At 39.3% G+C, this 13,898-nt stretch overlaps 1 protein-coding gene across 1 annotated transcript; it reads right to left on the reverse strand.

Moving 5' to 3' along the window:
* Nucleotides 1–733: 733 nt before the first annotated feature.
* On the reverse strand, nucleotides 734–13,598 carry Tmem183a (transmembrane protein 183A). Its single transcript, XM_026397193.2, has 8 exons — nucleotides 13,410–13,598; nucleotides 13,132–13,221; nucleotides 12,155–12,322; nucleotides 10,129–10,288; nucleotides 8,882–9,062; nucleotides 6,395–6,475; nucleotides 4,243–4,398; nucleotides 734–2,761 (listed from the first exon to the last, which is right to left on the reverse strand). The coding sequence occupies exons 1-8, from the start codon at nucleotides 13,516–13,518 to the stop codon at nucleotides 2,576–2,578; spliced, it is 1,131 nt and encodes a 376-aa protein (XP_026252978.1). The 5' UTR covers nucleotides 13,519–13,598; the 3' UTR covers nucleotides 734–2,575.
* Nucleotides 13,599–13,898: the final 300 nt, after the last annotated feature.

A 13,898-nucleotide genomic window follows, 5' to 3' on the forward strand; every position in this document is an offset into this window, starting at 1 on the left:
CACACCCCGTGGCTATTAATGCATCTTTTCCATCTGGTTTGTTAAGTTTCATCACAGTGCCTACTCAATCCTTTACAAATATCCAGTAAGCACTGCTAGAAGTGTGAAGAATTTTTATATACATGCAATGTGTACACATGCATTTATAGATATATACACATCCTATTTCAGCAGCAAAGACTGTAGTTGAGATCAGTGACACAATTTTTCACTTATTATTTTTCCCCCAATATATTTGCCACTTGGCTTAGTTTCCTTACATTACTAGAAGGCAAGAAAATCTGAGTAATCCCAATTCATTGGGGGGGGGGGGTTTAAAGCTAAATTTGTATTACTTTGATCCTCAGAGCAAAATTGTGGTGTGTGGGTGTGTGTGTGTGTGTGTGAGTGTGAGAGAGCGAGGGAGGGAGGGAGGGAGATGTGGGGGGGTGGGGAGTATTTTTTAACCTAGAGTCCAGAAAGTTCCAACTCTTCTCTACCTGGAGTTCTTACCAAGGGAAATTCCTAAGACTTCACAACCTTTTACCAACAAAATGTGAATTGTGCTAGGCAACTTAGCCAATGCAAAGGAAGGCTGAAGCCATCATAACCAACTATAACACATTTACCAAGGGCTTGTCCATTATGAGAGAGAATCGATGATGAGAGAAGAGCAGAGACATTATGCAAAGTGTATCTATCATTATACCATGGAGTTTGATACAAAAACTCAGAAGTTGAATCAGAACACAATTATTAAGCTGAATTTATTCACCCCCCTTTTAAAGGTAACTCCTAAATGGGGGACACACAATCCACCAGGACAACTTCCTCCCACTCCATGGCATCTTTTGTTTAGGGAACTAGGGACTGTGCTTCTTTCCTTCTGCCACAAAGAGGTAACTTTTGATTGTAGAGATCTTCGAGGTGCTTATTGTTCTTAGATTTATTTTTATTTTTATTTTTTTGGCTTGTTTTTACCCAAATTCTGTTTTTCACTGACCCAGGCTCACTATCTATGAACAGCTTAAGTACCACCCTTAATGTGGGGTAAGGCTAGCTGTTAGTAACCATATAAGGCAGATGCTTCCTAAGAATATTCTTTAAATAGCAGAGGGTAAGAAAGATGGTAAGGGGAAAAAAAAAATGCTAATTTAGGTATTTGGCTCTTAATGATATCTCCCCCACAGAATTTTCATGTTTAAAAATGTCATCTTAATGCTCCCTTCTTGACAATATCCAGCTCCCTGGATCATAGGGGTTGCAGGGGAGCAGCAAGGTTATCTTCTTAGCAAAAACAAAAGTCACCCACCATCCTCTTCTCAGAGTACACCAGCCATAGCAAGTCCTCTGCTCAACAGGAAGACATTAGCATCTCTACCTGGACAAGAGGCCTGACAACAGAAGCAGTACAGTGCAGGGCAGAGCAAAGCAGAGCAAAGCAAAGTTACTAAGTGCTTATGGTTTAAGAGGATGGTTTCAACATGCGGTGCATTTTTAAAAAATGACCTTTAGCATAATAAATGCTTTTCTAACAACTTAATGAAAATGCCACTATCCTTCCTGAAATAACTTTCTTGGTTAGTTTATATTTTACTAAAAAACACATATTTAAAAGATTATTTCATCAATCTTATATACTTTTTAGGCTGATCAAATTTTTCTCAACCTTATACCTTTAAATCTATTATATTCTGCCTATTCTCACCATTATCTACCACAAGAAAAAATGAAACTGACTTTTTAAATTGTGGCATAGTGAAAAAAACCTGGATCAGGAAAAAAAAAAAAAAGATCTTAGCTCTGCCCATTTATTGGCAGTTATGGCCTTGGGTAAGTCACCAATTCATTTACTCAATTATAAACTGGAAATAATTTCACCTACCTTGCAACACTATAAGGATTAGAATACTACATAAAGTTCCTAGTATCCCACCAAGGGCACAAAGTCATTATCACTATCAGCGTCATGCAGAAAAGGAAGGGAAAAAAAAAAAAAAAAAAGAACCCTAAAACCCAAAACTGGCAAAACAGTATTTATGCAATAAATATCCAAAAATTATTTTAAAAGAAAGATTCACAAGTTGATCTTGTAAGATTCTGAAAACCCTGTCACCTGTTTTATTTCTGGAGAAAGGTAAAGGGAGATGAGAAAATATTCACTTGAATTTGAGGGGCAGCTACACTGGAAGCAGTAGTTATAACAATTTTAGGCCTCTGGCTCTGTTCCTCTGATCCATAAGGGAAAACTTTCTTGCTTGAAGATTTAAGTGTTTAATTTTTCCCTAGAGCAAGATCATCCATTTTCAATAGGATGAAAGAATATAGAACAATAAACTCAATAGCACCAAATGGGATTTAACACAGAAAACAGGGTCAGGTTTCTCCTTTCAAATGCAAATTTTACATTAAAATATGTTTATAAACCATAGTTGTTTTCCTCTTGATTCAACCCTTCTCCAATAATAGGAGCCCCAGGAACCAAAAGAGCATATGCATTACTAATCAGATATACAACAGAACCATCCCCTTCAAACTGAAATCTGATTACTTATGGACTAGACTCAGGGCTGCCCCAAAGGATGGGAAGAAATAACTATGCTCTCAGGGAGAACGGATACTGCGGATGCCACCAGTCAAAGAGTCGGACGCTGTGCACTGGATCCAGGATGACTTGCACACCCTGTTCACTGCGCAGGTTCCGACCACCGTGGACAGGAGAATCTTGGAACACCAGTCTCACTCGATGATGCCGCATGTCTGTGCTCACATTAATAGTAAACTAGAAGAGAAAAACAAATTTAATACCCAATTCAAAAAAACTTGGTTTCCTCTGGCTCACCCTGAAATGAAACAGTCCAGAAATAATTTATACTGACTAGGTTGCAACATTAATCTCTAAGTTATAACACCAACACCTTTGTAAAAACATTTAAAAAAGTGTAATTTTAACTTTTTTAAATTTTTTTGTTTGTTTGTTTCTGGTATCAAGGGATTGAACCCAGAGGCACTTAACCACTAGGCCTCATCCCCAACCCTTTTTTATATTTTACTTTGAGACAGAGTCTTGCTAAGTTGCTTGGGCCCTTGCTAAATTGCTGAGGCTGGCTTTGAACTGGCAATCCTACCAAAGCTACTGGGATTACAGATGTGTAAGGTCTTCTCAGCTTTCATATATTTAAACTAGGCTAAAAAAAAGTCTTCCAGATGGTTGAATAAATTAGTACACACACACACACACACACACACACATACATATCAAAGTCATTAAAGTCAAGTAAGAGATGACTTGAAGGGATTTAGATAACATTGAACAAATTAAGGATGATGCATGAAACATAAACCTGATCCCCTTTTTTTGTAAAGTGAAACTACAAAATCTCCAAATATGCATATGTAGTTCTATATAGAATTAATATGAAGGATATGGAATGTGAATACATAACTAGGTCATTAATACGGCTTAACCAAGAGGAAGGAGAAAAGTACCTACAACAAAAATAGCATATATGACATAATCTCAATTACTCAAAATTATCTGAGAAAGGATATATACATGAATATTAACAGATGCATTAGAAAAACAGTTTCCAGGTTAACTGCAGTTACAAGACAGTGGAAGTCTAAGTCACCTTTACTTTCTCAATATATTTATGTATTATCTAAATTCTTTACATGAAGCATTATTTTTTACCATTCAAAAAATAATAAAGCTATTTTCATTTTGGAGGGGAAGTCTGCCTATCTATGAACATAAGCCCTAAACACAGAAAAGATAAACAGCCCAAACTTTCTAGTTGCCAATCCAATTAAAATATTTTAAAACATGGAAAAATTAAGACACAGGCACATACACTGTTTACTAATTCTTAGCCAAATGCTGACTAGCCAGAGCACTGCACAAAGGTAGAGCTGCTCACCCTGTACTTAATGTTCCATTTGAAACCACATGAATGCCTCACAGTCTTGACATACAATGTGCATGCACACGCTTCCTCATTATTTCTTTTAGTCATAATGATCATTGCACACACATAACAATGCAAAACATTCCCTGATCTAGAGAGAACAATAGGTAACAACATATTCTAATATATATTAATCCCCAACTATCTGTTAATATACAAGCCTAATTTCAAATTTTTATAAATTATTCTTCAGGTATTTTTTTCTCACTGGTTGAATTTACAAATCTCTTTTAAACTCTAAATATAGCAAAAGTTTATAAAAGAGCTGTGGATGAAATCCTGAGTCTCCACTTACCAGGGTAAATATCATTCCCATGACAATTGGAATAAAGATGAAATTGAGGGTGGTGACCTGCAGTAAGCAGCAGTCCTGGTCTGGGTTAGTATGAACATCTTCATACTGAATGGGAGGCTGCAATCGTTCCATACATTTGCTCTTTAATCTAGGGGACTGAAGAGAACCAAAATTAATCTAATGACCTAGAGGAAATATTTATTTCTCTAAAAGTCCATCAATGAAAATCCAACAGCCGATACTTTTCTGTTATCTCCTCTTGTTATATTTATTGCTTTCTATGCAAAGATCAAAGAAAATCTGCCTTCTGCAAAAAGGGAAAATATATTTGGATGAGCAAATGTAGCAACAGGTTTATGCTTCATTTAGATGGTACTCCTGCCACCAGACAAATAGAAACTTAAAGTCTCTACCAGAGACACTATAATGTCTGAAAGTTTGCAAACTCCTTGTGACTTGTCGAACTTAAAAGAATATCTGATGCACAAAAGGGATGGAAGCAGAAGTGGCCTCCTAGAGCAGGTGCCATTAAACCAAAGATTCCCAAGTCTCAGAACTCACAAGTATTCACTTTCCTGTAGTAATTGTGGTCTCTGCTTCTAGTTATATCTCTCCACTGCCCCTCAGTCCCCTCCCAGAAAACTCCCATGGTTCACTTTAGCAACGTCTAACAGGCTTCATAGATTTTAAGCATCTTATCTTTCTAAATGTGAACTATGGGAGCTAAATTCTTCCCCTGAACCATGTTTTTGAAAAAAAAAACAGGAAAATATGATTTACTTTAAGAACTATCTATAACCCACCTGCTATCATTGAGGGATAACTAACTATATTTGTAATTTGTCTTACCAGTGAGCTACTAACTAGAGGAGAGATTTTTAAAATGCAGCTGCTGAGGATAAGAAAAGAATGACAAAACAGATCTTATAGTTTAGGCAAAATGCAGAGAAAAAAAACGAACAAATGTTCATGTTTTATAAAAAGCCTTCTGGCAAACTCTCTCCTCAGGGCTTCCCCAAAACTATCTTGAACATAAAACTATATTAATTTTTGTTGTTTACAAATGTTTGAACAAAAGAAAAAAGAAAACTTAAGCAAATAAGTTCAGTGCATGAAAGTTTTTCTTTTTCGCTTTTTAAGTCTTCAAATATATAGAAAAGTACAGTATACTAAACTATATATACTCCACCATTGGATATTTTGCCATATTTACTTTCCCAACTCCCTCACATACATACTTTGGGAAGAATGGAGTACAAAGCCTTTGGGAAGTAACAGACACTTCAACCTTAACAATTCAGTATGAATAAAGACACTTATACATAATCACAATACCATTACCACACACAAGAAAATTAATAGTTTTATATCATCTAAAAGCCACAGCATATTCAAATTCTGCAACTGCCCCCAAAATGTCTTCTATAGTTCTTTGTTCTCTGGTCCAGAAGCCACTCAAGGTTTACTCTTTGCATTAGGTTGTCACCTTTATCTTTCAATATAAAATAGTTCCTCCTCCTTTTTCTTTTCAGGGTATTATTTAAGTTTTGGTGTATATTATTTGATTGGCGGCGGGGGGGGGGCATTTCTGGGGATAAAACACAGGGTCTTGTGCATTTCAGGCAAGTACTCTACCACTGAGCCATATCCCCAGTCCTACTATTTGATTTGTAATAAGGTCATTTCATGCCTAGTGTTATAGCTGGAATGCCTGTGCCCCTCCAATGTTCATGTTGAAATTTAATCTCCACTGCAATAGTAGTAAGAGGTAGGATTTAGGCAGTGATTAGGTTATGAGGGCTCCTCCCTCATAAATGGGATGAAGGCCCTTTCAAAAGAGGCTTTACACTGGGTTCAACCTCTTTGCTTTTCTACCCTCTGCTATATAAGGACAGGGTCCCTTTCCTTTAAAGGATGCAACAATAAGGCACCACCTTGAAAGCAGAGAAAACAGAGTTTTACCAGGCACAGAACCTGCAAGCATCTTGATCCTGCACTTCCCAGTCTCCAGAACTGTGAGGAAGTTAATTTCATTCTTCAAAAATTACCTAGTCTGTGGTACTTTGTTTTGATAGCAAAAAGGGATTAAGATACTTAGTGAAATTCATCTGAAGATATTACCTGAATGACAAAGCAAAGAAAGATCACATACCTGTTTTTTGAACTTGAAGTTGAATTCCCACATTGGTTCCTGTCTGTTCCCAACAATCTTTCTGCACCAGAAAAGTAAGCACTATGGAAAAATAAAAATAAAACAAACTAAGGGGGGAAAACATCAAAATACACTGTAAGGTAACAAAAAATAATCAGGAAAAACCTCTCTGTTTAACAACTCTAAAGCCAACCACAGTCCTAATGTTGATATTTTACCTAGACACAGGTAGACCCCCAACCTGACACTGATGCAACATGAAGACAACCCCAGGGCTGTTCAATAAGGAGAAGAGGGACCAATATGTCAACCTCAGAGGCTATTTGAGATCAACCCCTATTGTTCTCTTCTTTAAAGACAGAAACATGGTGTCTAGAAACTGGGGCATTTTCTGATTCAGCAGGCCACCGCTCTACGTTAAAATATAAGGGCAGTGAGTAGCCACCAGGCAAGATGATAACAAGGCCATGAGGCAGGCAAGGAGAGCCGGCCCTATAATAGGAGCAAGCTGCTCAGGATCTTCTGGGAGCAGAGAGCTGGTAGAAACCACTGAGCTGGGCTAAATTCAGTCTAGAGTGAACCCCTTGATGAAAGTCAAGCTACAGCTAGGGTTAAGCACAAGAAGTGAGGTACCTCCCAGGGGATAAGGGGTGGGTCGTCCGCCGTCCTGCCCTTCAGACATGCCCTGTACGTCCTGCTGTTCCATCAAAAATAATGGGCTTGGCTTTAAGGGGAAAACACTTCTGCTGCCATCACAACGGCTCCAGTGTCCCACACAAGCTATGCTACTGAAAGAGAGAGAGGGGGATCAAATACGAAAAGCTGGAGTCCAGGAACATGGGACAACTTCCTTTAGACATGCTGGCAACTCCCTGAATGCCATGCGATCGTGGACACACTAATGGCAAGGCCATGCATAGGACACCTGCCACTTCAGGTCCCACACCGTCTTCAGAAGATCTCTAATATGGCACAAAAGAAGCAGCCAGATGACCTGGGCATACTAGATTAAGATCCTGGTTTTCATTCCACTTTGGCTTTTCATAGTCTACTTTTTAAAAATTAATATACAGTGCTAAGAATATGAAGACATAGGTATTTCAGAAGCTAAGCAGTAGCACTTGCATTGTGCACTGGAGCCGCTAAGATGTGTCAAGCATGAGGAGTTTGCCCAATGCTGTTCTTCTCCCAGTAACTAATTCACACCTAACATGGTTAACCCTGGGATGATTCCCCACCTCCTCATAGTTAGTCTAATACTATCAAATGCTTCTGGGGGAAGGGGCACTGTAAATGTGAACTGATACACTGTCTACTCAAGTTACAGGCAGAAGCAGCTGCTGGGTGAAATTCTACTCACACAGTATGCTATTCATGCCCTAAATCCATCAGCTAGCATGATATTAAATTGAGCTCGGCCAGTGGCCCTGTCTATCTCAGTTTCAAGCCTAGGGGGGAATATACTACCAATAGTATCCTTTTAATTCAAATGTTTCAGGTAGAATATTATCACCCTAGAGCTAAGCTAGGGGAGAAGAATCATTAAGTCCGTGACAATAAAGTACAAGAGAATTGGAAGTGCTATAGAACATCAGACTTTGGATAGGAACAGGAATAATAAAAATTAGCTATAACCTCAAAAGATGAAATTTAGACATGATATTAGTTGAGTAAGAAAAGGGTTGAGACATCAACTTGCCTGCATAATCAGATCTACTATACTAGTCTAGCTTGACAAAGGTGATTTCACTAGACATTTCATCAGGGAGGAGAAAAGGAAAGAATGTACCAAAGACTAGTAGACCTACTTACTAATCAGAAGAATGCCACTAACTTGAATACAATGTATGAATATAAAATACTGGGAGAATCTTGAGATAAAAATAGCCTAAAACATATATAATTTTAGAGCCCTAAAGTTTATGAATTGGAGGAACTGATGGTCTCTGAGACAACCTACCACAGAGCCCAACAACAGCCTAGCACTGAGCACTTAGCAAATGCTAAAGAAATCTACATCAGAATCCTTTAAGAAGGTCGAGAATAATAAAGGGAATCCCAGATGTCAAGATTACATTAGAAAGAGAAAGTATGTGAATTATTCAGGTTATGTCCTTATATCATGATTTAAGCACCTTTTAAAAATTATAGCATACATCTACCTTTTGAGTTATGCTCTTCCTAGCCCAAACCATCAAAACCATCGTATCTAAAGTGGTCCAATGTACAATGAATGAAAATAAATTAAAATGGAATAAAGAATACACTAAAAGCACAAGAAAGCTATAGGTAAAGATAACAAGCCAGCCCAGCACAGCAGGAATATCCTAGAGAAATGAAATCTCTTTGAGTTCTATAAGTTTATATTAGTCCTCTAGCAGCCTGGGACCTATAGCCCTCCCCATCAGAGAAGCTGAAAATAAGCCACAGTAACAGGCCACCATACAAGAGTCTATTAATCAAACCCCAACACTAACTCTCACTTACTTTGGAATTCTTTAATGTGCTGGGAGTGCTTTCTGGAATGGCTGGATTCTTGGAGATTCGAGCAGCAAATGGTTCATACATATGGTACAGAGAACGGATCACACATGCCCGAAGACAGCGCAGCTTCTCCATTGACTCTGGTCGCAGGCGCAAAGGCAGAGAAGCATCCAGCGTGTAGTGCCTGAAACATGACACATTACTCCTACCAACATTTGACTGTCTCTCCTGCTCTACATCAGTCTCCTAGGACTCGTGGTCTCTACGTGAACACCACTGCACTATTCCATCGGCCAGTAGTTAGCTAGTCCCAGTGCTCATATACATACAAATCACCATCTCAACTTCGCAGTGACTTTTGATTCTTCAGCTTATAATCCTGTACTTTTTCACCCATTTTAAAAGTTTAAATCCTATTTCACTCTACAAAAGAACAAGTCTCTGAACTGACAAAAGAATAGTATACTTTAGCGGTAGTACACACATGTAATCAGAGAGACCCAAAAGGCTGAGAGAGAAGGATTCTAAGTTCAAAGCCATCCCCAGTAACTTAGGAAGAAAGTGACAGCATTTAGGTCAGTGGTAAAACACCCCTGGGTTCAATCCCTAGACCCGAGGGGCAGGGGAACCCTCTCCTATAGAAGAGCCATCAGGTTTCCCTGTCCAACGTCTCAACAGATTTTCTACTCCCTGCTTGCTACACTATCTCAGCATCCATTCTAACCACAACCTTACGGACTATTTACAATCTCCACTACAATTCCACACCCTGCATCAAAAGCTAGCCCTTTTACTAATCATACAATCTATTCACTCCTCACCACTATGATTTTATATAGGGCAGCATTAAGTACAAAAACTACATGAAAATTTCAGGTGACTAGAAAAAATCTAAGAAACAACTAATCCAGTGGAAAGATAAACAGGTAGCCATTTGTAGCTTTTGAATATTCTAGCTAACATAAACATCAGAGGAAAAGTCAAAGTCATTTCTTTCTGAGACTTGAAGCAAGACTTGCTAAACAAAGATAAAAAAGTGAAGAAGGTAACTGTAAGCAAGACAATTACCTGAATAAATTCATAATGTTAAATTTAAACTAGAGAGGGGTCAAAGAGTCCAAAGTTGGGGTCATAACCAGACATGGAGGAGAGAAAGTGAAAAGAGATCACCATCCAGGGAGTAGCTCCAAATCACAAACAGCAATGGAATCAGCTACAGAGAAATTTGAGTGAGCTCTCTGTGGTCGCACCTTCGGTACAACCTGGTCCAAAAGGCAGCAGTGCAAGTGACAGTCCAGGCATTCTTACAAATCAAGGAAAAATTCACAATGTCCTCAGGACGGATGTAGGAGGCCAGCAATAGCCAAATATCCATGGGATACTCTTCTCCTCCAGCCTTGTCCAGGTCCTCTGAAAGAATCAAACAAACAAACAAACAAAAAAAAACCACAATAACCTTTGATTTTCTATTGCACATATAACTAAAGATACGCAATCATTTCAATTCTCTCAGGTCTTGCACAGTTAAGAAAAGGGTTTAAATAGGTTCAAGGAAGCCCCTCGGGGTTAACATTTCCTGCTACTTCTACTGCTGAAAACTTTTGCCTGAGTGAATAAGCCTCATTCTTCAAGCCATTTTAAAACAAATACTCACATATTATTTTGAAGTTTGTAAAGTGTTTTCACGTACATTATATCATTCAACTTTAATAAATTTTCAGCAGAAATAAGGAAAATATTATTGTGCCTATTTTATTGATTTTTTTTTTATGTATTGGGGATTGAACCCATGGGCACTGTGCCACTGAGCTACATCCCAGTTCTCACTAATGCCAAAACTAGCCCCGAATCTGTGATCCTCTTGCCTCAGCCTCCCTAATCACTTCGATTATAGGCATGTGCTGTCGTGACTGACTTATTGTGTCCATTTTAGTAATAAGAAAACAGAGCCTTGCCACCAAGGCTGTTTTGTTGCAACATCAACAGAATCCAGGTTCTGTTGACTCCAAATTCCAGCTTTGCACTTTCAACCCTGACTTTGATTTTCCTTGCAATCCCCATCGACCAAATGTTTTCTTCAGTTCAGTCATGTAAAAAACAAAATTGATTTTAAATGGCATGAGGAAACTTCAAGTGCAGACTAAATTAAAAAAAAAAAAAAAACAGATGAGCGCAGTGTGTACTCAATAACTTCCTGTAAACGTGTTTCTTTTTTTTTCTGTTTTTTCCTTATTTCACTTTCAGTTTGGCCTATAATCCTGACCAGGGGCAGTTAGTAACTCCTTGATAAGATATTCCTACCTCCTCCTTCTGCTTCAGACTTTATTAGTGTTAATTCTATTGACCCTGAGTCCACTAAATATCTCAGGTTCAAGTAACAAACACACTCCACAAAGATATATGTATATGGACTAACACCAAGGACTAACCCTTAATTCAGCCATAATCATAGAACTAAAAGCAGCTTTCTTCTTTCCTGGGCAAAAAGCCCCTCCACCACCTTCCCAAGGCTGCTTCCTGCTACAACAGCAAAGTAATATAAGTTCTTTAATATACTGATAATTTCAACAGATTTCACAAATATAAATATCTATTATGTGATTCTCAAGTAGAGGTGAAAGTTCTGGTAGATCTGAAACCAAAAATATACAAATCATTTCTTACTTCTCAGCTTCCCCTACACCTAGCTGATCATCAAACCCACTTTGGCCTTAACAATAGGTATTCTAAGCTCTACCCCAAGAGAATCTGATTCATTAAGTGTAGAGCACAATGTGGGAATTTGGCTAATGATTTGGCACATTATATATCATTAGTTTCTGTTTCATTTAAAGGTCTTACCACCTTTAAGACATAACCATCATACACTTTTCTATTTTCCACAGTACCTATTAGTTATAAAGCACAGTACTTAGAAGTCCATGATAATATCTAACTTTATCTAACGCAAAACTGATTATGTAAAATCCACATATTTGGAAAACATTTTTGTCACACCTCAGCTTCCTTCACACATTCAGAAATCTAGAAATGCATGTTTTTAATGTTCTCAATAATGGCTACTATCAGTCTTCTTTCTTCTCAAATTTAGACAAAAGTTAAAAATCCAGATCTATTAACAGGTATTGTCCCACTATTAAGATCTTATTAAGAGCCAGGTTTTCTCCAAACTCAGTTTCCCGATGGATCACCACTTTGATCTCCTCTTGTGTTGAGAAAATGACCGCTTCAATTATCACCAAAGACAGGAGTGCCCAAAGAAAGCAAACTCTGTACCTTTGTGCCTCTTGCTTTTCTTTTTTCTGGAGACAGTTCTCTCATGGATGTTTTCCTCCTGGGCATCCATCTCATCACTGCTGTCGATGATGTCACAGGACTCACCAACCCCAGAAAGAGCTTCCTCTGCAGGAAGCTGGGAGGCTTCCAAACCACAAAGAGATTTTACTAAAAGAAAAAAAAAAATGGGGAAAATGAGATGGTACCCAGTATCATCCAAAAATATAACTTGACAAAGATATCAGCATGGGGAGGGAGTAAGAAAGAAAGCTGAGAACTGATTGCAAAAGAAATCAAAATTTTAAAATTTTAACAACAAAAATATAATAAAGCAATAGGCAAACTGAGTTCAATGTTGCAGGATTCCCTCCTTAAAAGTGCTAACTTCAGCCCTGGAAAAAAGAGAATGCACAATTCCTCCACTATGAACCCTGCAGGATAAAAGCAAAAGGTGAATTCTATTGTCATTTACACAATTCTGATAAGCAGTGTTGGAGAGGAACTGGATCCAATTTAACCCTTGTCTTGGATTAGACAGTATGTCTCATAAAACACAATTCAACCCATGAATAAAAAGCTTGAAAGCAAGAGAAACGGGGGGGGGGTGTAATAACACCAAGGTTATTAAACAAGGAAGCAAACTGCAAAGTAAAATATATGTGAATTACAGCAAAGAGATTAATACCTAAGAAGAAAGCAGTGGAAACTAATGAAGAGTACCAAAGTTGTTGCTGTTGTCGTTTTTAATGCAAAGACAGACATACAATATTTTATCTACAAAAACTGCCATTCTTGGCACCCTGCCCGAAAAATAAGAACAGAGAGGAGAGCAAACATGTTTGTGGAAAGATGCCCAAAGAACTGCAGGAAAAAGAAAAAAAAAAAAAGAGAGAGAGAGAGAGAATCCCAGGAATTAAAACCATGAGTTCTGTCTTCAAGACCCGGGTATAAAATAAATGGACTAACCGAAATCCTACCTTCCTGCTGAACAGCGTTGGCGACGGCTTTCTTGACCCGTCCAGACTTCACGACTGCCGGATCCGAGTTGGCATAATCCGCCACGGTCACTGAAACACAGTTCCAACCCTCAAGGTAAAGGCCTTCCCGTCAATCTTTCCCACTAAGACCTGCTCACTGTAGGTTCCCGGCCCCAGTTCCCTCCCTCTTCCGGCAGGCGAGCGCTCGCCTCCATTCGGTCCAGTCCCCTCCCAGCCGACAGCCCCAGATCTTTCAGCACCCCCGCCTCCTCGCCCACCTCGACCAGAACAGGCATCGTGGGCCCGGAACTTGAGTCGCTTTCCTCTCTTGGGCATGGCGACCGTGTCGGGGCGAGACCGACCTAGTGGGCCGGGACCCCGAGCCATGCCTCGGGCGGGAGAGCAGGTGCCCGGAGCCGCGGGCCAGCTCCGGCTGGCTCCGCGGCCATCCCGCACCCGAGGCCGCTGCTCTCGCGATGGCTTAGGCTCGGGCTCCAAATCTCGTTGGCGGTCATGGCCCCTCTATGGGAACCAATCACCGCCTGATCCAAGGGAACGTCATCATCGGGCGCCCTCAGATCTGGCAAGGTCTGGGTTCCAGAAGTATGGACTACTGTTGTGTTGAATGGTTTGGTCTTAGCACTATTTCCTATGAAATGTTTGGTGTGTCAGACCCTAAACTGTCACCCACGTTGACTAGAAATATGAGTTTACATCTTGGTCTCCAGAATTCTTCCTGCTAACGCCTCTACCCACGCTCCAAGTCC

Source organism: Urocitellus parryii, chromosome 9 (genome assembly GCF_045843805.1).
Source record: "Urocitellus parryii isolate mUroPar1 chromosome 9, mUroPar1.hap1, whole genome shotgun sequence".
In the NCBI taxonomy this organism is placed as follows: Eukaryota; Metazoa; Chordata; class Mammalia; order Rodentia; family Sciuridae; genus Urocitellus; species Urocitellus parryii.